General features: G+C 44.0%; 1 protein-coding gene across 4 annotated transcripts in view; it reads left to right on the forward strand.

Moving 5' to 3' along the window:
- SATB1 (SATB homeobox 1) overlaps positions 1 to 23281 on the forward strand; it is a 354299-nt gene that overhangs the window by 196275 nt on the left and 134743 nt on the right. For 2 of the 4 annotated variants that reach the window (XM_069212071.1, XM_069212073.1), the window contains 2 exons: positions 6233 to 6445; positions 16761 to 16916. In XM_069212071.1, the coding sequence (XP_069068172.1) occupies positions 6233 to 6445; positions 16761 to 16916 (369 nt within the window). The remainder of the gene's footprint in view (positions 1 to 6232; positions 6446 to 16760; positions 16917 to 23281) is intronic. The other 2 variants (XM_069212072.1, XM_069212074.1) reach the window with 1 other exon arrangement.

Genomic DNA, 23281 nt, shown 5'->3' on the forward strand with positions numbered 1-23281 from the left:
ATACTTACAGTGAATTATGGACAAACTGAACAACTTTGAGCCCAAGATAGACCCCTGTATTGTTCTAGATGGGGCAGATGCTAGATTGGATTTGTCTTACTCTATCCTCATACACTCAAAGTGGTTTGAGAGAAGATAGATGAAACAACGGATTCAGGCACTAATTTATGAGGCTCCCGTAGTCCGTAGATTCAGAAGCCATGGAGCAATCAAGGTGGACTGACAGGCAGGTCAATTTGTCATGAATGTGCAGTGTGTGTCTTACACAACCTCGAGTTTTGCAGTTCTTGTTCCATGGCTGGCATGGAAGCATGGGCTGGAGTGACTCGGCAGGTTGTTGTCTGTGACTATCCAAATATGTTGGGCCACCAAGCACACCTTCATTATTTTACCCAGCTATGGCAGGTGGATAATGGCAAATTACTCAACCACAAAATGTCTAGTGTGGGATTTTTCAGAAAGGCAGCAACATACCCAAAGTTAGGACAGTCATGGAAAACCCCTTGACAGAGAGAATGAGTCTGTACTATTTTTGGGGCAATAATTTCGCCTGCAGTAGGGCTTTATAGAAAACCACTGCTGTTGGGTCTTGTTATACCCCGCGCCCCACCACCACCCAGGGGTATGATCTTGACATGTACAAAGGTGCAATGTTATTTATTGACAATTTTCTATAGTGCAGACCATATTGGTAAGACATTAAAGCACTTTACATTTGATACAGAGCGAGAAAAACCTTTTAGTAACAGGATTACCTTTTAGGCATTTATACTTCTGTAGATGAAACTGGAGGCTTACATAAGTTGAAGTCATATTGAAGAAGGCAAAAGGCTTGTATAAGTGGGAAACTTTATGCAGATCAAAATGTAATTTTCATGATCAGATAGCTCGAATCAATAGCTGTTTGTTTTTCTTGGAGGGCACCTGCATAGCTTTGTAGACTGGCATGACCAGACCAGAGGCATGAATCTGGTCTGTACTTACTGTGGAGGACTGCTTCAGCAGAACATTGTAGCCCACAGGGCTCTAAGCCGCACGTCATCTAGTGTGCCATAGAAGACAGCTCATGCAGGGATTTCAAGCCCTTATGGTCTAAACCTGGCTTACTCTGGGATGCCATAGATCGCAGCAGAGCCATGAGACTCCAGACGTCTTAGCCTGGTCAGAGAAGACCGCTGCTTCAGAGCCGTGAGGTCCACAGGGGTCTGAACCTGACCTCCACTAGCGAGCCGTAGATGACTGCTCAAGCAGGGCATTTAAGCACTATTAGTGCAAACCTGTCTTACACTAGAGTACCATAAAAGGCAGCTGCAGTGTTGTCTTGTAGTGCAGGAGTCCAAGCCTTTCATACACTGGGGCGCCATAGAAGGCAGCTGCTATGTAGTCTTGTCACACATAAAGTGTAAACCTGTGTTACACTAGGGAGGCATAGAAGACACTCACTGCAGAGCCTTGTTACACAGAGTTAATATCTGGATTACACTGGGGTACCATAGAACGTTAATTCCCAACCTCTGATCCCGGGACCCCTGGGGGTACGGGAATCCTACTGAGGGGGTCCGCCATTACTTAGAAAATTAAATATTAACTGATTAATAACGTTTTTAGAAATAGAGAAGCTAAAGGTACAATTTCAAAGTTTAAAATGTTCTGTAAATGAAAAGAAATTTGAAATTTGAGGCCAAAACTTAAGTTAGTATTCTTGGATTGATTTGTGAGAGCAGATCTGGTGCATCATACAGAATAGAGTATAGACTATGAGTGGCCTCAATTGAATTTAGAAACGCTCCACCCTTCCTACTAAAATTAGAATTTTGATTTCTGTTATTTGATTGTGAATTATAGAAAGCATTTCATCATTTGTGTATTTGTTTGATGAATGCTTGTTTCCCTGTTGTGTGTGTATCGTTTAGCGGTTTAAATCGAGCCCAGTAATAGCTCAGTGGGGGTCCCCAATTCCAGCAATAATTCAGTGGGGTTCCCGGTTTCCAGTAATGTTTAAATAGGGGTCCTCAGAAGTCAGAAGGCTGAGAAACACTGCCATAGAAGACAGGCCCTGCAGGGCCATATAACCCGGGCATGCACCTGGCTCGCGCTAGGGCACCGAGCAAGGCATCGGATTCATGAGCCTTGTCGCCCCGGAGGTCCTTCGTTTGTGATTGGGCAACATGTAAGGCGGGTGTTCCAAAGCTGTGTGTGTCTGTACGGTTCAAAGCTGCGTCTTTGTTGTAGAGCCCTGAAACTGCGACGTGAATGACAGTGTCCTGCAAGACAGCATTCATGTACAAGCATGACCTTCGCGCATCTCCTCATGATGACTTCACAGTTGTGCAGAGATATGCACAGAAAAGAATGCAGGTAAAACCGACAAATCCAACCATGTTTTGTTAGTAAACTCCTGGTTGCTTTTCTCCTTTTCGCCGTGGACAATCCTACATTGTGGACCCAGGCGTCACATTACTGTGCTTTTGGATTAGAAAATAAACCGAGTTTATGACAAGGGCCCTGTGAGACAATCGTAGACTGTAAGTATCTGAAACGTTGTCTTACGAAACCTTCTAGAGACTGGATGAAAGGGCGGGGTTGGGTGAACAAGCTGGCGGTAGTTGATACTGAAATGGAGTTGCGGGGAACGGCTAATGAATAATCCACTTAATCGCGCATAGTATCAGGACAGTTTACAGGAAGTATGAGTTCTGCATCGGCCCACCCCCTATCTGAGCGATAAGGGCAAAAATGATTTAAAAAAAAGCAGACAGATTGTGATGTTTGTGTCCTGCACCCAACCTCTCCCCCGAGTAATGCAGGAAGAGGGCTCCAGCTACGTCTAAGCATCTGCTCTTAGCCTGGATGGAGTGCGGGCGCACAGTCATACAACTCCGCCCCTAGCACCCTCTTCACGCCATAAAGTCGGGAGTAGTTGAGGCGAGCTTCATACGGGAGCCTTCAGATCCTCCAAGACGAAATAGTTGTTTCGTGTCCCGCATCTTAAATCTGTTAGCCTAATGAAGGTGTGTAATTTGAAAGTAGCAAAAAAAAAAAAATAGAATGTGTTTAATGCCTGCACAGGGACTATGAAAAACCTTAACAAAGTCTCTGAAAGCTCCTAAAGCTCCTTTACAAGTTTTATCTTTGCATTGGCCTTTGGATCGTGGTATTCTAGCAATCAAACCACCGGTGCACAGCTGCGAACAAAGGTGCCGCCGCCTCCTTGTGAGCGGCTGTGACAAGTGTCTCCTGCTGCTCGAGTGCAGAGCTGATTATTTCCGAGTGCTGCTGAGATATTAGCATGTGTAAACCATTCTTTTCTTATTTTTGTGTGATGGAGGGAGGGAGAGAGAGACTGGGCGTTTTCTACTTTAACATGCCTGATATTACCTTTGTCTTAAAATCAGAACTTTGTTGTCCGTTTAGAGAGGAAGTGGTTCTGAGCTCATTTCTTTTGAATATAAGAGTACCGAAATGTTTTCTTACTAGTGAAGAGCAGCTTGGGGCTTCCTTTAATCACGATTTAACACCTCGGTGTAAACAACAGATGCAGAGGAGGTTTCTTTGAACTGGTAGTGAAAACCGTACAATTCAGGCACGGGGGAACAAGCGTGCCTCACTGGAACACTAATGTAATCACTTCTAGATGTTAGTAAGCTCTATGAACTGTGTGCTTCTGTGGATTCGAGTATCACTTTTATAAAGCTAAATCGAGGATTGATGTGGAAAAACCTCAAACATCCAGAAGTATAACGCAGACGACAATAAGTCATCTCAGGGGCCGGGTGACATCCTAGAACATTTGTATTTGCACTTGTTCATTGGGTGAAATCTTTCAAGATATAAAGCGCCTGATGTTCGAAAGGCACCTGCCTCACTTGGCTCATGATGAAGGGGATGTATGAGCCGCAGGTCTGTAACCTGTCACACAGTGAATGTCAAACAAGTGTTTGCCTGTAGAAAAAGTGAACCTCCCTTTCCTTATCTGACAATGAAACCTTGAGTTTGTCCTACCTTTGTGATGGGGAATGCTGAGGTTGACTGGCACAGTTGCTACCTTAGTCAGACAATGACGGTGACTAGAGAATGTGATGCTCGAAGCAGCTCTCCGACCGTCTCAGATGCTGCCTAGGAATCAGGGGAGACATCTGATAATGTAATGAAAGAGATAGAGGCAGTTGACTACTTCATTAGCTGATGTTTGGGAAGGAGAAGCTCTATAAATTAATCAGTTAATGTTTAGAAAGAATGAACGATTTATAAGAGGGTTTATAAATATTTAGAAACACCTCATATTTCTTCACTACGTTTTGGAAACAATTCTCCCAAATAGGTAGGACTCTCCTACTTCAGACAGTGTTTAGGACGAAAGAAACTGTTCTCCGATTTAAGTCAGAATACTTGTGAGAATGAATGAGGGTTAGCTCTCTGAATTCAGCAGGTGATGTTTAGGAAGAATGAAACAGTTCTCCTATTTTAATCACACCACTTATGAGAATGAATGAGGGATAGTTCTCCTGCTTCATTAGGGGATGTTTAGAAAGAAGAAACAGTTCTCCTATTTTAATCAGATAATTTATGAGAAAGAATGAGGGCTAGCTCTCCTACTTTATCAGGTGATGTTTAGGAAGAAGATACAGTTCTCCTATTTTAATCACATCTCTTATGGGAATAGAATGAGGGATAGCTCTCCTACTTCAGATGATGTTTAGGAAGAAAGAAACGGTTCTATTTTAATCAGCTACTTTATGAGAAAGAATGTGGGATAGCTCTCGTACTTCATCAGGTGATGTTTAGGAAGAAGAATCAGTTCTCCTATTTTAATCACACCCCTTATGAGAAAGAATGAGGGCTAGCTCTCCTACTTTATCAGGTGATGTTTAGGAAGAATGAAACCGTTCTCCTATTTTAATCAGATCCCTTATGAGAAAGAATGAGGGATAGCTCTCCTACTTCAGATGATATTCAGGAAGAAAGAAACAGTTCTATTTTAATCAGATCAGTTAAGAAAAGGAATGAGGGGTAGCTCTCCGACGTCAGATGGTGCTTAGGAAGAAAGAAGCGTTCTCTTATTTTAATCGGATCATTTTATGAGAAAGAAGGTGGGATAGCTCTCCTACTTCATCAGGTGATGTTTAGAAACAACAATATGAGTCTCATATTTTATCTGATTATTTAGGGGAAAAATGTGGGAGAAATGTCTCCTACTTCATCACATAATGTTTAAAGAAAACAAAACAGATTTTTTTTTTATCAATGATTTAGGGGAAAGAGTGAAACAGTCTCCTATTTTATGAGTTGATGTTTGGGAAGAACGAGAGACCCTGTTCATCGTGACATGGTTGGGGGGGGGGGGGTGAGGCTGCACTCCTACTCCATCAGATTTTGTTTGAAAAGAATGAGACAGCCCGTATACATTATTAAAAACTGAGTGTGAAATATAGAACTCCTGTACATTATCTGATTGTGTATGGAAATGATTTGAGTGATGTATAGTCGCCGCATAGGCTAAAAGATTATTATTTATTGGGATATTTGTCCCGAACATGTTGCATTATTAAATATGTTCTCAGCTGCAAACAGCGAGTTCTGCTTTCACTCTTTAAATCAGGGGTGCCCCCACGAAACGGTGCAGCCCACAAGCAGTTCTGTGAATTGGCATGATATTTATGTAGTAATCCTACTGTTAACAATTGAATATCGCAGTTGGTGGTCAGTTATTCATTATAGAATTAAGGTAAAATATTGAGTTCGGTTACAAGAGAGTATTTATCACCTAAACTGTTTCCCAGGGGTGCATTTGTGAAGCGTTCACGGAGCACAGTTTACTTAATGTCACATTGTTGGTTGTACGTGTTTTCTACATTGAATTGAAGCTTTGTTTCTTTCGTTGCTGAGTCTCCATCATCACAGCAGAGTCTAGTGCTGCTCAGTGAGGATTTTGTAACACATAAACTCACGTAATTGTCATCTGTTGTAGATTTCATGACAGGGTAAACAGCTAAATTTAAATTGCACATCGGATTCGTGTAGTGTTAAAGCAAATGCCTGAGTACATCAAGAGTAGAATTGGGTGTTTGCTCTCAGCGATCTAACTCTTCACTAATATATTCCTGCGCAGAATTACTGTTCATGTTCTAAAGGTAGTTTAAAGCGGGTAAACGAAAATAATCAGCAATGGCTCTGCAGGGCGCATTTGACAAAAGGTGTCCAGCCCAATTGTTCTGTGGTCCCTTTCACACAGGGCTTGCTCTCGGAAATCCTCCGAAAGGAAGAGGACCCCAAGGTAGCATCACAGTCTCTACTGGTGAACCTCCGGGCAATGCAGAATTTCTTGCAGCTGCCTGAAGCCAAGCGAGACAACATTTACCAGGATGAAAGGGAGAGGAGCCTGAACGCAGCGTCAGCCATGAGCCCAGCACCTCTGATAAGCACACCGCCCAGCCGCCCTCCGCAGGTAAGGCAGCTTCTTTGGTTTAACAGGGCTGCTTTGTTTCACCCACTACTCACGTTCATGACTTTACCGCTGCACTTACCAACGATGGGAGTGCCTTCCAAAGCAAGGACCACTTCCCTATCAATGGCCAATACCTTATCAGCAATAACTGTACCTACCTGTCCCATACGATGCCTAGGCTAATGGTAAAGCACGTTCAACTATTAAATGCAACATTTCTCAATTTCCTTAGTGATTTATCCTAGATGGGTATAACATGAAAAGTCCCCAACTCATAGTCAAGAGAGTGAAACGGTCAGAAAGTAAATTAATTTCCTAAGTGCTTAGACATGAATGTTAGGAAATTAGGTTCCAAACCCAGCCTCTCCTGCTGCATGCCATCTCATGATGCCTCTCCTCTCCCATGCCCAAATAATTGTATTAACTTTCGGCATATAAGAAACTCCTGTGTTACATAGTTTATTTTTGACAAACAAGTAGATGTAATGCAAGCTAAACTAGTTTGAAAGGGGATTTCCAGAAGATCATAAACATTCCAAAATATACATGTGTTAAATGCGTAAGTGAAAAGAATACAATTGTTACGAATTCTGTATTTTCTAAATTAACAGCATTGGCAAAACACAATAGGTTAGATTCTCGTACTCCATCACTAACCAAAACAATGGAAAATGTCTTCTGCAGCGAAAAACAAAAGCATTGCTTTGTGCATACAAATGCATTAATTAGATAATAAACTAAAGGTATAGACATAAAATAGTCCCTCATTCATTCTAACGAATGCAGAAGGATACACCCAAACAGACAATAGAAAGATGACACTAAAATAATCCCATGTTCTTCTCCATGCTGTGACTGACATGATGTGACTGATAGTCAGGAAAACCAATAGATGAAGGAGGCTGAATCAAAGTGCCATAGGTTATGTATAGAATACTGTATATAATACAGTATGGATGTCATGACAGGTGCAAGGGGCATTACACACCACATCTAAAAAGGATCAAATTGATTTTTTACATTTCAGATTTAAAAATATTCAAATTGATTTTTCTCTTTTATTTATATGGAAAACATGGGCTTATATAAGATGGAAATGTGTTTGCTTCGCACCTTCCTCACTGAGTGGCAGAAACTAAACAAATTCAATTGTTTCACTTTACCCAATGAAAAATGGAAAATCTCAATAAAGTTTTCATGTACCAGAAGTATAATATATGGCATGAGCCAAGATATTTGTTCCCGTCGCTGAGGTCAGAAACCCATCACTCCTAGGAACGGAGATCAAGAATTAACCTCAGCCCCTCTGACTGTGAAACAGGTTAGAAGACTCCACCCCTGTACCAAATCACAAAGGAGCAGCCCAAGATGGTGGATGGGGCCTAAAATAGAGTGGCACTGGAGCCTAGTGGGAGGGGCGTAAACTGTGGGGTGGAAGGGAGTCTGTGCAGGCTCAGTCCCTCCTCCTGGAGAGAATAATTACAGTGCCAAAGGAGGACTACTGGGGCTCTCTGACCCTGAGATTGGTGCCCTCAGCGGAGGGCTTTGGGCCAGCTTGGCCCAGCAACAGGAGGACGACATTGGGGAGCAGACCTCTGACTCAGGGGACATGAGCTCAGCTAATACTACAGAGGCGGCGAGGGAAGAGCGTTTCACCTCCATCCCCTGGATTCAACTAGAAACTGGAAGGGGATATCCATTACATTTGGGTAGGGCAGGTAAGAGATTGTGAGGGGGGGGGGGTGCCAGCACTGCCTCAATGGAACAAAATAAGAAGAGACCTCAGAGACCTGTGGCACTCCCTTGCCTCCCCACCCAGAGACCCAAACACCATCAGAGCCTGGACAGGAGGCTACCTCTGGCAGGTGAGGAGCCATAAGGAGCCGATTGGCATCTAAAATGTGGGTTTACCTCCTATCCTCCCGCCACAGGTAAACCTATGTGAGACGTAGAGATGGGTGCTAGCAGCCTGCTTGAACTCTACCTACTCACTCACTGGGGACAAGCTGCAAACTGGTGAGTGCTTCAGCGGAAGCCTTTGAGTTCCCTCCTCCCTCCTAGAAAATACAGTTATCAGAGTGCTCTCCTGGGGGGAGTGTTTGCCATCTTGCCTCATGATGTGCACTGTTCGGGGGCCCTGCTGAAATAGCAGTGATGTCCTCGGTCACGGGGAAGAAGCAGAATAGCCTCAAGGACATATGGAGAAAGATTCCCCAGGCTGACAATGAAAGTTTGTAGAAAACAGACATGATCAAAATGGAAGGTACGGGGCTGGAAGAGGCACCTGTCACCCATCAGTACTTGGAGTACTTGGAGTACTTGGAGTCCTTGTTCACAGGCCTCAGAGAAGACTGGGTAGGCCTATATGCGGACATTTATGAGAGCTATCAGACCTCAAAAAAGAAGTCAGTGAATTGGGGCAATATATCTTCTTGCTGGAAGAGAACACAGGTGTGCAGGAAGAATGGCATGAATACATCAAGCAGAAAATACTAGTACAGGGACAAAACATATATAGATCCAGGTTAAAGAGAAGATTTAAAAAGTAGGTCCCACTGTAACAAAGTTGAAATTCGGGAATTGCCTTTATCCAGACTTGATGATTGCCTGGAAAATGTAATCCTCTCACTCTTTAGGGACCTGTTGGGTTCTGAGGTCCCCAAACATATCAACTTGACAGAACACACAAGATGGGCCCACCACAGACCCCCAACAAGTCCCCTACATTAAGTCATCACAAGAGTTCACTTCTATCTTCTAAAATAAAAGATTGTTGCTGCAGCACAAAGGAGAGTAGATCTCGGTGTAGATGGCCCCAAAATCCAGGTTTTCCAGGACTTTTCCATAGTAACTCCTCAGAAGGAACTAGATTTTAAACTACTTGCAGCCCCCCTATAGATATAAATAATCAATTACTGCTGAGGACAAAATGAGATCAATATGGAACTGCTGCGACTAGATCATTGTATTGAAGAGCAGGCGCAACTAAGAGATGTCTGATCAGCCCAACAACTAATCATCCAAGAGATCACTGCAGCAGTGTTAGCCACAAGCTGAGAGCGCAGAGACACTCCTCAGAAGATATTGAGAAGGAAAGGAGAGACTTTTCCAACTCACAAAGGAGGGGCAGAATGGGAGGTTCGGAGAAGAAGTAACTCCTGGTCCAGGAGAGACTTAACCAGCAGCCTTATCTCAGCAAGCAGATGGCTCACTGGGGTGAGGAGCATTCAGAATGTGGTGACCCAGCTTCAAATTAGACCTAATGACTTCAGGACCATGGCAGGTCCTATTCGACGGGGGAGACATCAGTGGATTGAGAGCAATGGGAGGAAGGGGAAAAGGAGGAACAGACCCTGTGAGAACTTCATTTCACTTTTGTATCTCAGCCACATTGGGTGAAATGATTCCACTGTTGATCATGTGTTTATTGTTTGGTGTTTTTTAAGGGTTGTTTGGGACTCCCAAGTTATGCCTTCCAATTAAATTCACACAGCCATTTAATGCCATTTTAAGAGGAAGTACCTCTCATTGACCAGTACTTTCAAGTTGCACTCATTTAACATTCAGGGGCTAAACGTTTCCGTCCCATAAAAAAAAACAAACTCTGGCAGTATGTTCAGACATACGACCCTCACCGTACTTTCTTTCAAGAAACTCCTTTGCCGCTCAAGGACTTCTTTCAAGTAATAAAAAATATCTTATTAAATACTGGGAATCAGCATCTACTAAGAAAGCAGAGGTGGCAATCTAGGTGTGGAAGGTCACATGCTTAGAAACCAAGGGGTGGTTCCTGAATGCACAAATTTAGAGACAAAGTTAATCTTCTACATATATACACATACATGCTCCAAATGCTAGACGCAACCAATATCTGAAGGCCACTATCGGAAATCTCTTTGAGGGTCGGGAGGACAAGAGTAAAGTGGAGGTGGAAAAGGGGTGGAGGGGATTTTATCCCAGCTGGGTAACCTGGCATGTATAGGGGTAGTTCTTGAGGGCATACAGCAGGAATCTTCTAAGGTCTTGAGACGCCTCTTGGCAAAGTGGGGACTTGAGGATGTCTAGCTTACTTTACACACAGGTAACAGTGAGTTCTCCTTCTTTCCCCATGTACATAAGTCCTAGTCGTGGAGTACTAGATGCAGCTATTGCAGATATCTCAGTATTGGCCATGCCCGTGTCAAAGTTACCTAGGGCACAGGACCTCTTGCGCGCCTTGGAACCCACTGGTGAATCTCCCCAGGCATATTTGGGGACCAGGTGATAAAACTGAACTGGCCTAGTTGATCAGGATTTTTTGTAATAAAGAAGGAGATACTCCATTAACGACTAGATGGGACAACAGTAAGGGGGGGTGCAGTGACAATGATGCCTACTAGGAGTATTGAAGCAAAACTGGTGCAAGACTGATTGACCTCAGAATTAGGTTCCCTAGAAAAACGTGATAAGTAGAACTCTTTCATTCAAAGCCATGGGCAACTGGCAAAGCTGAGAGGCAATGGACTGTCTTACAGACAAGTACGGCCGAGATGTCTCTATTGAAGTTGGAGCAGATCTTTTATGAAAAAGGCAATAACGTAGGGATTCTGTTAGTGCGCTAATTCCAAGTTCAGATATGTAAAAAAATAAAGAGGATTAATGGGACCTTTGTGACCAATGAGGCAGATAAAGGGGACGAGTTTAGAAGGTTATTTCAAGCCCTGCACTCCCAAGACTTGGAACATCTGCAAAAATTGATGATTACTTACAGAATTGCAACATGACACCACTAGATGCCCATTGGAGGGAGGAACTAGAGCAGCTCATTGATCTTTTTAGAAGGCTTTGGTACAAATGTGTTCTACTAAATCACCAGGGCTAGGCAGCTTCACAGTACTATTTTACAAAGCTTATATTTAGCAGGACCCTTATCTGCACCGTACAATTAATTTGATGGGTATTCTGGAGTTACCCCATGCACCGTAATTTCTCTGATCAACGAAGTAAGGACGCAAAAGTATGTGCCACCTACAGGCCGATTGTACTTCTTAATGTAAACTTAAGGTTTTTCACTAACATCCTGGCAAATAGACTAACACCACACCAGCAAGGCCTAATTGACACAGACCAATTAGGATTCGTGAAGGATATACAGAATAGTGATAATGTCAGAAGAATTGCTCACATAGTTAAAACAAATGGTTGTCATCCTTCTCAATCTTGATGTGAAAAGGCATTTGATATGCTTAGCTGGCTATATCGAGAAGCCCTGTTGACCAGATTGAGTTCTGGCCTTAAAATAACATTATGGATGTTAGCTATTTATCAACATTCCCAAACAAAGATCAGAGTTAATGCCATCCCCACACAACACTTTAGTCTTCAGAAGGACTCGAAGCAGGGTTGCCCATGTCCCACCTCCTGTTTGACTTCGCTGTATATCTTTTTCAAACACTCTTTGATGAGATGAGAGATGTGAGGCGTTACATTTTTGGGCCAGCAGTTTAAAGTGTGCATGTGTGTGGATGATGTCATGTGGACACTTGCAGCTGTGGTGTTCATCTTCAATTACTTTGAAGAAGGCTTAGGCTTTAAGGTTAACCGGAGGAAATCAGACATTTTGAAACGGACATTGCAGGGGGATCGGGGCCTGGACCGGTGACTGCACTGGGAGATTTATGATGAGTGCCCATCTTACTCCGATACCTAGTCCTAAACATCACTAAGATGCTGGAGTCTTGGTATGGGGCCAGTTGGCTCACCTAAAAAAGTAAATTACGTCTGACCTCCGTAGAACGATCTTCAAGCATGTATCCTGTATAGGTAGAATTAGTGTTGATGATGAATATCCTTCCACGTTTGCTATATCTGTTCCAGTCCCTCCTGGTCCCTAAGCCCAAGAGAGGGACACTTAACTAGATTCATATGAGCAGGTAAGAGGGCCAGAGTCAGTGGAAAAATCTACAGTCTCGTCGCAGTAGAGGCCTTCCTACATGGCCAGACGTTGTTTATTCTAGGGTTGCCCGTTTGAGAGTTATTGCTGAGTGGGCAGCAGTGGAAGCGCAAAGAAGTCGCTGGTTATGGATAGGGCCTTTGAAATCTTCATGACTGGAAAAACACCACGAACCCCACCAAGCTATCTATCCACGACCACCAAAGCAGTACTGGAGGTATGGGACAGGGTCTTTAGAGATGCAAAAATAACTACGTACCCTTCCCCTAATACACACATACATGCAAATCCAGATTTCATCCCCCTCCCGACACCCCAACGCGAGGGGATGTTTATAAACTCTGAAAGAAGGGAGCGTGCAGAATGCTTTCAGACACGCTCCAAAGGGGAGAGATCAAGTCATTTTTCTCAGTTTAGGAAAGACAACAGCGTCCCTGAAAAAAGTAGCAGCACTTCCAAATGCACCCTATAAACAAACAAGAGCCACTGGAGATTTGACTCCTGTGGAAACATTGCGAGAAATCACATGATCTTCGGATTATACGAAATACTGCAAAAAGCATCTTGTCGATGTCCAGAAATTCCATGAGTGATGGGCCTGAGATCTCAATAAAGATATTTCCGAAGAGAACCGGAAGTGGGGTTTGAATGACTTTTTACAGGGCTTATAGATGTGTCCCCCCACAGGGAGGCAGCATAAAATTGCTTTATGAATGGCACTTAACCACTGTGCGCCTGCATCAGTTTTATCCTAGTGTGCTGGCTGTTTACTGGTGATGACGTCATTAAAGAGGAGTTTAATGGATAGCTGGCGGAAGTGTCCGGGAATAACACTCTCCGGGAAAATTCTGAGCCCTATTAAGCCAGCTATGGGGAGAGATATGCCCTTACACGCAAGGTGGTGTTTTGGGCCTCGAGGGGGAATATTTAGAAGTTGGTACATGTAGTGACTTAAAAGTGCTATGGAATTTCTTGGGAGCTAGAACTCAATAGCTACCTATTGAAACTACAAAGCAGTTCTCGCGTGCGGAGAACTTCAAACTCATAAGTGTAGTTTTTAGTAGTAAATGCGACACAATGGTTTGGAAAGTTATGGCGACTTTAAGCTTGTGAAAAACTGTCACACAACCTGATCCATAAGGAAAAGAAGCTTGCCGCCACCTGATCTCTTCTGATACAGTTATAAGTAAGACTGGATCGTCAACATTTGGTCTTGCTCCGCCTAAGCTTAGGCCTAACAATAATTCATGAAATGTAATGCTACGTGTACCACAATTGACCCAATCTGTGTACTTTTTGGGGGAGGGGAGTGGTAATGGAAGAGAGCTACTAATGAGTAGACAAAATATATATGCACGTATACCTGAGAAGGTGGCAAAGTGGACGTTTACCTGCTTCTGCAGGAAGTGGATGGAGAATTTTCTGGTTGACACTATCATTTTGTATCTTTTACTATATCTTCATATATCTTGCTGGATGCCAATAAAAAGAGTTACATAAAAAATATCATTTGTTATTGTAAGTAAAATGATTTGACCCTCTTGAGGTGTCTAGCTAACATCCCATTGTACAATACCATTCATCCACTCCGACATAAATTTAGTGCATACGTAACCATTATTCACTTCCTTTAGCCACACACTTTGTGCTTGTAGCTAAGAATTGCTTTACATCCTGTGGATAAACTAAGAAAAGTTGTACATTGACCCAGGGAGGATATGCTCTGCCGAGAGCCTGACTGACATTAATGGAAGTACAATAACTTTTAGAGATACCAGAGATACCTTTTTAGAGACTGGGGAGGGGGGAACAAGGGCCTATTTAGAAAGTGTTATGCTCATAGAGCGGTGGTAGTGGAATAACCAAAAGGTGTCCAGAGAGGGATTCTTGGAGATAGAGCAGCACTGCAGCCTCATCTAAAGATCATTCCTATGGTCCCAAGATCTCTGTTTGCCCTAAGAAGAGATTAGGTGAGAATCACATGTGAACATGCAGTGTTGGAGGATAAATCTGATGGCTTTTAACTTTTATGTCTAATGAACATTGCAAGAGTACTTTATCCAGACTTTTTTGTTTTTATTGATTGTCCTTAAAACAAAAGACAGTATTCCCATTGCAGAGAAACCATGTCTACTTGATCTTTTTGTGGAGAAAGCATGCGATATTTTTAGTAACTGTTTTGTGTGCATTATCATTACTTTGAAGAGACAGACTACTTTCAGTGCCTAAATATGGGAAGTTTGCGTTCCACAGTCAGCTTTAAAAATCAGACGTTATTTCCAAAACCCGCATCTACTGTGCTAGTAGCAGTACCTGGAAACATGAGGGTACATCTTGTCATCTGTTGTTTCAGTCACTTATTGAGTTGTACTTCTTGTCCTAAATGTAGTCTTCTGGTTCTCTTCCTGGTTTCTTGTAAACAGAAATCTTCCAGTTGTCTGCAAAGTTGCCCAACAGATTTGGTAGTAGGACAGTGTTTTTAACAGTGCTCACCGGCCCTGTCGTGGGATGAGGAGATCACAGTGCACAGCAGAAAGACTGTCCTCATGGGGACATCTACTGATGTCCAGACCTCTCTCCCTCCCTTCTCCACATGAGCTTGTCCAGCAAACCCTGGCAAGAGAATTTCGTCATCTTAGACATTTCTTTGTTTATCCTTTCTCTTAACTCCAAACGACTCTACGGGGAGAGGTCACGTGACTTTCGCTAAGTCTTTCTTTGTCCTCAGCTTAGGTTCGCGTTGTTTGTTTTGATGTTTTGATAGAAATGCTTCAGCTTCACCGGCAGGGCCGGCGCTAGACATGGGCAGTGTGGGCAGATGCCCAGGGCCCCTCACTCGGCCCACTACACCCAGGCCACGACACGCTGGTCCTCTTCAGTACCCTGCTCATCTGATTGAGAGCATGATGTCTCGTTGCAGTTGTGCCAGTGGGAGAGGGCCTCCCTGTGCCTTGCTGCTATGATGTAGTTGCTAGGAGACACATTGTGCAGGTTTGTCCTGTAGGGCTCCTGCCATCCTGGCCTCACACAGCCACAGGAGGCGCCCATTGGCCCGCAGCTTAGTGCATCAGCAGTTCTAACTCTGGTGATAAGCAGCTCACAGCTTTAGCCATACAGGAGCTGTAAAATAAATGCTTGTAAGTGGCTGAGAAGAGGGGTGCTGCTGCAAAGGAGAGGTCTGCTTGAAGCAGCTTCTGAAACAGCTTCTGAAACAGGGTCATCTGTTGAGTGGAAAACAGCCCACAATAGGCAAATTAGAGAAGCAACTTTGTCAGTGGGTAACGTTATGCATTACTAATGAGCCCTAAATTGGCGCACCTTTTCAGTTCTTTAGAAACTTACAAATATGCACCTCGAGCCCTGTTTTTCTGTCTACATTAGTCAGACAGCAGCTTACCAGCATGTTCACTAGGCGTGATCTTGTGAGACCTTGTTCCTCAGCCTGTTGTTTTCCAAGAACCAGAAGAAAATAGCTGTCCATTGTCAACAGCGGTCAGCGCAGGCCTCTGTCTCATCTCGTCTGTGACTCCTGGCTGCAGTTGGCAATGAATCATGTGTACAAGAGGCTTTTAACTTATCTCATTATTTGATTAAAGATGTGTGTGAAAGGCTACAACACAAAATTTAAAAGAATTATTTAAATGGCACTATGGAAAAATCTAAAAGGTTTAGAGAACAGGATGGGTTCACATACACTGCCTTCTGCATTGCTTAAAAAACAACGTTTTCCATACACGGGGATGCTGCTTTGAAATTGCGTACTGCCAGTGCTTTAATTGGAAACATAGACGTGCAGGTACTCACTAACTAGATTGCCTGCTGAGAAGTACTAGTACTGTCCCATTACTTGTATTGCTGCAGTGCTGGCAAGTGCCGGTACTATCCCTTCCAAATTAACGCACTGCGGGTACTCAGTACCGGGCAGTACCTGCCCATTGAAAGCACTGCTTTGTAGTAACATAGTATTTTAAAGGAAGCAAAGCGCCAGGAAAGCGAGGGCTCTCTTACAGTGACAGCCCGTGGAAGCTGAAGGGGGGAGTGAAACTGCCTGGCACACGTGTAACTCTTGTGCGGCCCTGTAGGCTGAATTAATTCCAGAGAATTACGAAAGGCTTGCAGCTGTGGGCTTGCTGGGGTCCGTGTGGAGGCCTGGCCAGCTTCCACACAACTAGTGCCTTGCTTTGTAGTTACGGTGTTCGCTTGTCAGCCATTCCCTGCGAGCACTGTCATGGCATGCGGCAGGGGTGATGCATACGAAGAGGTCCTCTCTGGGCTTCGCTGCCCAAGGATGGGTGAAATGTCATGTACAGTGCGCATGCAACATCGACTCTGTGTGTCCAGGCTCGTTCTTTCACGATTGAACAAGTGTGCAATGTTTTCCAGGTGAAGCCGGCGACGATTGCTACAGAAAGGAACGGGAAACCCGAAAACTGCCCCATGAACATTAATGCTTCCATTTATGACGAGATCCAGCAAGAAATGAAGAGGGCGAAGGTGTCCCAGGCTCTCTTCGCGAAGGTTGCGGCTACCAAAAGCCAGGTAACGCCGCGATCATGGGCTGACCTCTCTCCTGTGCCTGTTGTAATGTTGTGCTCGTTGTAGCTTTATGCAGACAGAAGACCGTGAGCTTTGGTAGCAGGTGAAACGGAACTGTGAGCACCTCCGCTTCTGGTATCAACTCACAGAGCATTGGGGGGAAGCCCTTGGTAAACACGGGCACCTTCTCTGCTGCGCGGCTCCCACGGTCTCCAAGCCTGATTCACGTTTCTTCTCTGATGTGCAGGGCTTCAGTCCTGAAACAAGCTGGAGCATGTTTTTAAAATCACATTTCTTCATTGTAAATGCCTTATTGTAGCATTCAATGTTTTGCATATATATATAATTTAATGCATACATAGTTTTACACAATGGAGTGCTTTAAATGGAGAGGTGCTGTCCGGTACTGAGTGCCAGCACTGCTTTAGTTTGAAGGGGGAGGACCTCCGCTCCTCAGACCTGTTGCAGTACATTACAGTGGATGAGTACCGGCACGCTAACGAGCGAGTACCGTCACTTCTAGCTTTCCACTTAAAGCACCGCACACATGCGATAACACCTATGAACTTCATAATGTCCTCCTATGCACTGTATGCAGAGAGGAGCGACGCCCCCGGACACTGCACGCTCGGAATAGGATTCATTTCCACTTTTACAGCGCTCATTACTTGCATGAGTTTGAATCTGAAAATGTCACAGAATATCCTGCGACTGAGGCGATGGCATTAAGCCCTGGTAGTTTTTGTTTTGAGAACAGTAATGTTTCTCTGTGTAGTTATTGTTTGAATACTTCTGTAAGAAAATCTGCACCGTGGCGTTCTTTTTCTAACTTGCAGTTAGTCAAAAAAATATTAAAAACGTTTACCATGAATCCCATTCAGCTTCTCGTTCTCCACTAATACTGATCGATAAAACCCCGATGAAATAGGCAGCTTCAATGGGAGTCAGACACATCCTGTAGCAGATGTTTCTGCCAACTCTTCCGATCTAGAGTAGCACCGGGGATGAGCATCGCTGTCCCTACGTTTATTCCAAGAACATTTCTATTTAAAACTCAAGTTTGTTTATATCCTCCCGGCTCATACACCAAAAACAGAAGAGCTTAAAAATAACGAACTACACTTTCGATGTTTATGCTGCTGAGAGCAATTAAAGAGTTAGCTTAATAAATAAGTACCCAAAAAACTCCGAAGTGTGGTTATCTTAATCCAACCTGTTTCAAGTGAGATTTCATTGAAAATGCGTTTGGATACTCCTGATATGAATGAATGAATTCATTTGTTCGATACTCCTGATATTGCTGTTTATTTGAAAATTGTACTAGACATCCGTCGATTTTCCAGTCAACATTATATTTGCATTTCCCACTTAACATTGCTTTGTCTATGGCAAATTTATCTCAAGGCAAATTGTATTCTATTTTTAGGGCTGGCATTCACCAGGATCTTTTGATTTTACACAAATTATATGTGTAATGTACTTACTTTATTTATGGGGGCTTTATGACAGCCGTTCTTGTCAATTTGGCTGTTATTGCATCATTCACAATTGTCTTCTGCCCACTACAGTATAAGTAAGGTACAATGGTTCCATTCCAGTCATTGGCCAACTTCACTGTGATTGTATGCATTATGGCCTTTCACAAGTGCATTCACAAAGTAGTTTTCCTTATGTACCAGGAAGAACTATAGACCATATTTTGGGTGACGGGAGGCCAGCCTAGCAAGTTCCATTGTACCATGGTTTTGCAAAAGCCATGGTACAAGAAAACAACCACTCACAAAACCAAAAGCTAACCCGTTGGCTTAGATTCCAAATCTACATGCAGCCCAGCTGCAGGACATCGGAGCATCTCTTAGAGAATGCTGTCTACAACACTTTAAAATAAATATTCATTGCCACTCCCAGTCACTTTCGTGGATTAGAACATGGCATTTTGCATGAAGCGGTACTGTTGAAACTAGTTTCAGAGCACAAGTTCGAGTTAAATGACATTTGCATTGAATGCCTTCTTGAGTTCCATTGGTTGGTGTTGCATGCTACACCTAATCTGTACATGTACTTACAGCGAAATGTCCGATTGTTAACATAAAGTTGATTTTCATGAGCACTAATGTTGTCAAGAGTAGAGCTGAGAGAAGAAAAAAACCATTCTGCAGTAAGCAATAGCAGTTTTTGGTATAAATCTGCAAATTCCACTGATGTACTTCCATCTGCCCCAGAAGGAATCAGAAATATAGAAGGCAAGCTGGTAGTGTCACTGCCCATTTCTGTCAGACACAACATAGTCTGTGACTGGCTGGTGGGCAGCTATAGAGCCAAGCAGTTGCTGGCAGCCATTAGCCAATAAGACAGTTCTCACAATTTTCTAAATTACTCTGTTCTGATTGCCTGCCACCAACCAGTCACTAAGGTCTCTATGGTTAGCCCCTTCTGATTGGCAGATGTCAGCAAATCCCGAAACAGAACTGGCAGTCCATGCATCTCCTGAGGGTTATGCAGCCAGGGAGGTTCAGCTCAGGAATACACAAGTGTTCTTTATTGTTTTTCCTGAGTAACCCCATAGGTCTTCTGCTTTTGCACGAAAGCGGATTTAGGTGCTTTTTTGCCACTGATCCTTAGCAAACTAAAAATAAAATATGTATTCTTCCTATTTTGCATTCCTGCTAACAGTTTTGCCTACTATTAGTGTAGGGACATCCACTGTTGGCATTTCTTCCATAATGGCTAGTTCCTTTTATGTCTCAATGTGACACAACCCCCTCCTAAGTGGACAAAAGGCCATGGAGGCAACTCCTTACCCACATGCCAAATTATATTAGAATCTTAATGAAAAATGAAATCTATTTTTATGTGAAACTTGACGCACATCAGACATTTAAGTAGAGTGTGTGTAATTACATGATGTACTTAGCATATGCATGGCTCTGGATACATATGCTCTGCATACTCCTGCCATCTGGTGTTGGACTTGGACAGTTGCAAATTATTTTTCTCCTAAAGAAGCCTTTCGAGTCACAACATATAGTGACCCTTCCCTTAATTGACAATGCGCATGGGCGCTGGCTCCATTGTTAGATTAGTTTTTCCCATCACCAGGTTTGGACATACACTGATCGGGCTCTGTGTTCAGCACCTAACAGTGCTTACCGCTGGGCCTACTTGACCGCTCAACTCCAGTGCTTACAGAAGAACTCACTGCAACAGATCATCAATCCTATTTCTTTTTTTATCTCTTCTCAACAAACACAGAAAACCAGGTTCCTCTTGCTGCCTTACTGCTGGGAACCATACCTCTTTCTGTGACCCTCCACATTGTCTACAGAACCCCTGCAATGAGAATGCCAGGTCAGTGAAGGAAAGGACACCCTTTTAGTACTGTGCCCAGTACCATCTCAAGGTCTCCTGGACCAAACATCAAGTCAGCAATCTCTACCTCTCTTCTGAGCACGATGACCCAATGCACAAGTCCTAACTAACCTTTCAGTTGAAGAAGACTGTTCTGTACTGACAGGAGTGGATGTAGGCCCAAGGGAGAATGCATAGGCAGGAGTCTGACAACACCCCTGACATCTTTGGGGATTGTAAGTTGAAGGCAGAGGAAGAAGCCAGTCCCTCAAAGGCACATCTGGTACAGTCCAAGTTCGAAGTGAGCTTACTCTCCAAGTCAGAGGGAGAACATCAGCAAAACCCGGAGGCTTCACAATCATGGACGACTTAGTCCATGAGCCTGGTCGGCACTTGCAAACAGCCCTGGCCATAGAGCAACCACATGTGTAGGCGGAGCACCACCCATTGTGGGGTCAGGCATTGAGCTCAGTGTCTCAACAACAGCCTGCTGGGACATTACTGTCATGGATGGCACCAACCGAAGTCTTCAGAGCCGACAACGCTCCTTTGTCTGGTCACAAAGACCTCGTATAAGGCTCGGGCCCCTTTGGAGACAGCAGGATCCTCCGCTCCGTCACCAAAGCCAACACCGGCACCAAAGACACTATCTGCACCAAAGCCCACATTGGCACCAAAAACAAGGCACCCTCAACACCAAAGACACATTTGGTGCCAACAACTCTGGCTACGGCCATCTCCAAAGATTCAACACAACCTATTCTCCAAAACCTGCAGGAGGAGCTAGATGCTTGCCAGAAGCTTCTGTTTGTTCATCAGCAGATGGGCAGAATCTCCACAAAGCTGTTGCCAAAGCCACAGGAGACTCTTCCAAGGAAGATGAAATTGACCCTTAAGGAGCTCACTTTAGAGTCTCCTCCAATTCCAAAGTATTAGAGACATAAGGACAGGGGCAGTAGCCCCTTCCTGCTTGACCTCCTCCTCCTCCTCCTCCTTATCCTTCACCACCACTTCCTCCATCACCACTTAATTCCCCACCTCCTTCATACTTACCGGAGGTGGTCACCTTACACTTCATACCGAGAGCACAGCTCCCTTTGTCTGGCTGATCTCTATGATACACCCTGTGACTCTGACCCCAGGGACTACTATAATGTTGATTTCCTGGGTGATACAGACCCGGATCTTTGTCCACCCAACTCCTCCCATCTCCCACCCCACCAATGACACTACTACATACTACAGGATCATACACAGGGCATCTACATATCATAAAGTTGATATGTGTGCTGTCCAGGAAGACAATGACTTCCTGTTCGAAATATTATTCAATACCCAACTTATCTCTTCCTATTCAAAACATTATCCAAGACCCAACTCACTCTTGAGTTCCTCCCTCTGCTTAAGGGGATGCTCACGACTACCCTGAGAACTTTAAAGATACAGTCAAGGCAAGGGTTATTACACCTCTCGCCGATTTAAAATAAATAAAAAAAAAATATATATATATATATACTACTCCATGGGGGCCCCTTTGGCGGGCACAATACATGAGACAGTAATACCACCACCGAAGACCCTCTGCCTCCTTTCAGAGGCACCAACAATCATACCACCAGCAGTCAATACAGGGGGTATTCTAATGAGGCAACAACAGGAGGGTGGAGGCTCAGCTAAAGGTACCGCCTCCTCTAAGCAGTGACTCCCTTCACCTCCTCCTGACCACACAACACCTATGCTGCAAAAACTTCAGGGGTTTGTTTCTTGTTGGGAAGAGATAATCTCCAATCAGTGGGTTCTCGCCATCATAGAGCACAACTCTGCCTGGAGTTCACCTCACCTACACCAAACATTCCACCCACCAAACGCACTGAAGCACCAGCACCATCTTCAAAAAGAGATTCCCACGCTCATCCTCAATAGTGCAATAATACCAGTGCCACTGGATCAGAAACTAAAGAGTAGAGTGCCATTGTATGGGGGTCTACTCTCTTTAGTTTCTGATCCTCAAAAACGACAGGTCTCTATGGCCCATACTAGACCTCAAGCCCCTCAACAAGTACATCCTATGAAATTATTTTCACATGGCCACTCTTAAGGATGTCATCCCGCTTCTGCATCAAGGCAATGTAATTAATGTACTCTTTCTGAAGAATGCCTACTTCAACATTCCAATCTATCCCACTCATAGAGGCCCGCACCCATCGCTTTCTGCAGTGGTAGAACAGCAACAATCTTTTGCACGGCTGGCCCTCCATGAACCCTGTTCCGCAGGTGGCCATTACCGCAGACGCTTTGTTTCAGAAATGGGAGCACATCTTTAACAGCTAACTGTTCATTGCATGTGGTCATCACAACAAAGAGGGCTCCATATCAATTATCTTGAACTCCTGTCCCTCCAGTTAGGTCTTGAGACTTTTTTTCAGGAGGTTTAGCACAAAGTAGTCTTTATAAAGACAGACAACATGACCATGATGTATTATCTCCAAAAGCAGAGTGGCACACACTTGCTGCAGTTATCAACACAAGAGCAAAGCATTCATCTTTGGGCACTTCATTGTAGGATACTCCTACTGGCAGAGTACCTTCTGTACCAAATTTTCAATTCTGCTTAGCAGGATAGAGCGGCAGGTCCACAAGTAGGAACTCCACTCACAAGTCCTTTTACTGTATTTCCGCCATTAGGTGGTCTATGAGGTCGACTTCTTTACCACTGTCCAAAATGCCTAAAGTTCGCCTCTAGGTATCCACACCCACAGTTCATTGGCAATGCTCTGTGGTTGAATTGGCCAAGGACCTTTGCCTATGCATTGTCTCCTTTTCCTCTCCTTCTGTATGTAGTCCAGAGATTTCAGCAAACAAACCTCTGTCATCGTGGTTCTCCAAAATGGTACAGACAACCCTGGTTCTTGATACTCCTCAAGATGTTTGTTGTCCCCCAAAAGAAGCTCCTCAAAAGGCCAGGCCTTCCCATTTAGAACCAGGGCACAATCAGGCCCCCAAACCCCAGTCAGTTCAAT

The sequence above is a fragment of the Pleurodeles waltl genome, chromosome 10 (assembly GCF_031143425.1).
Source record: "Pleurodeles waltl isolate 20211129_DDA chromosome 10, aPleWal1.hap1.20221129, whole genome shotgun sequence".
Taxonomy (NCBI): Eukaryota; Metazoa; Chordata; class Amphibia; order Caudata; family Salamandridae; genus Pleurodeles; species Pleurodeles waltl.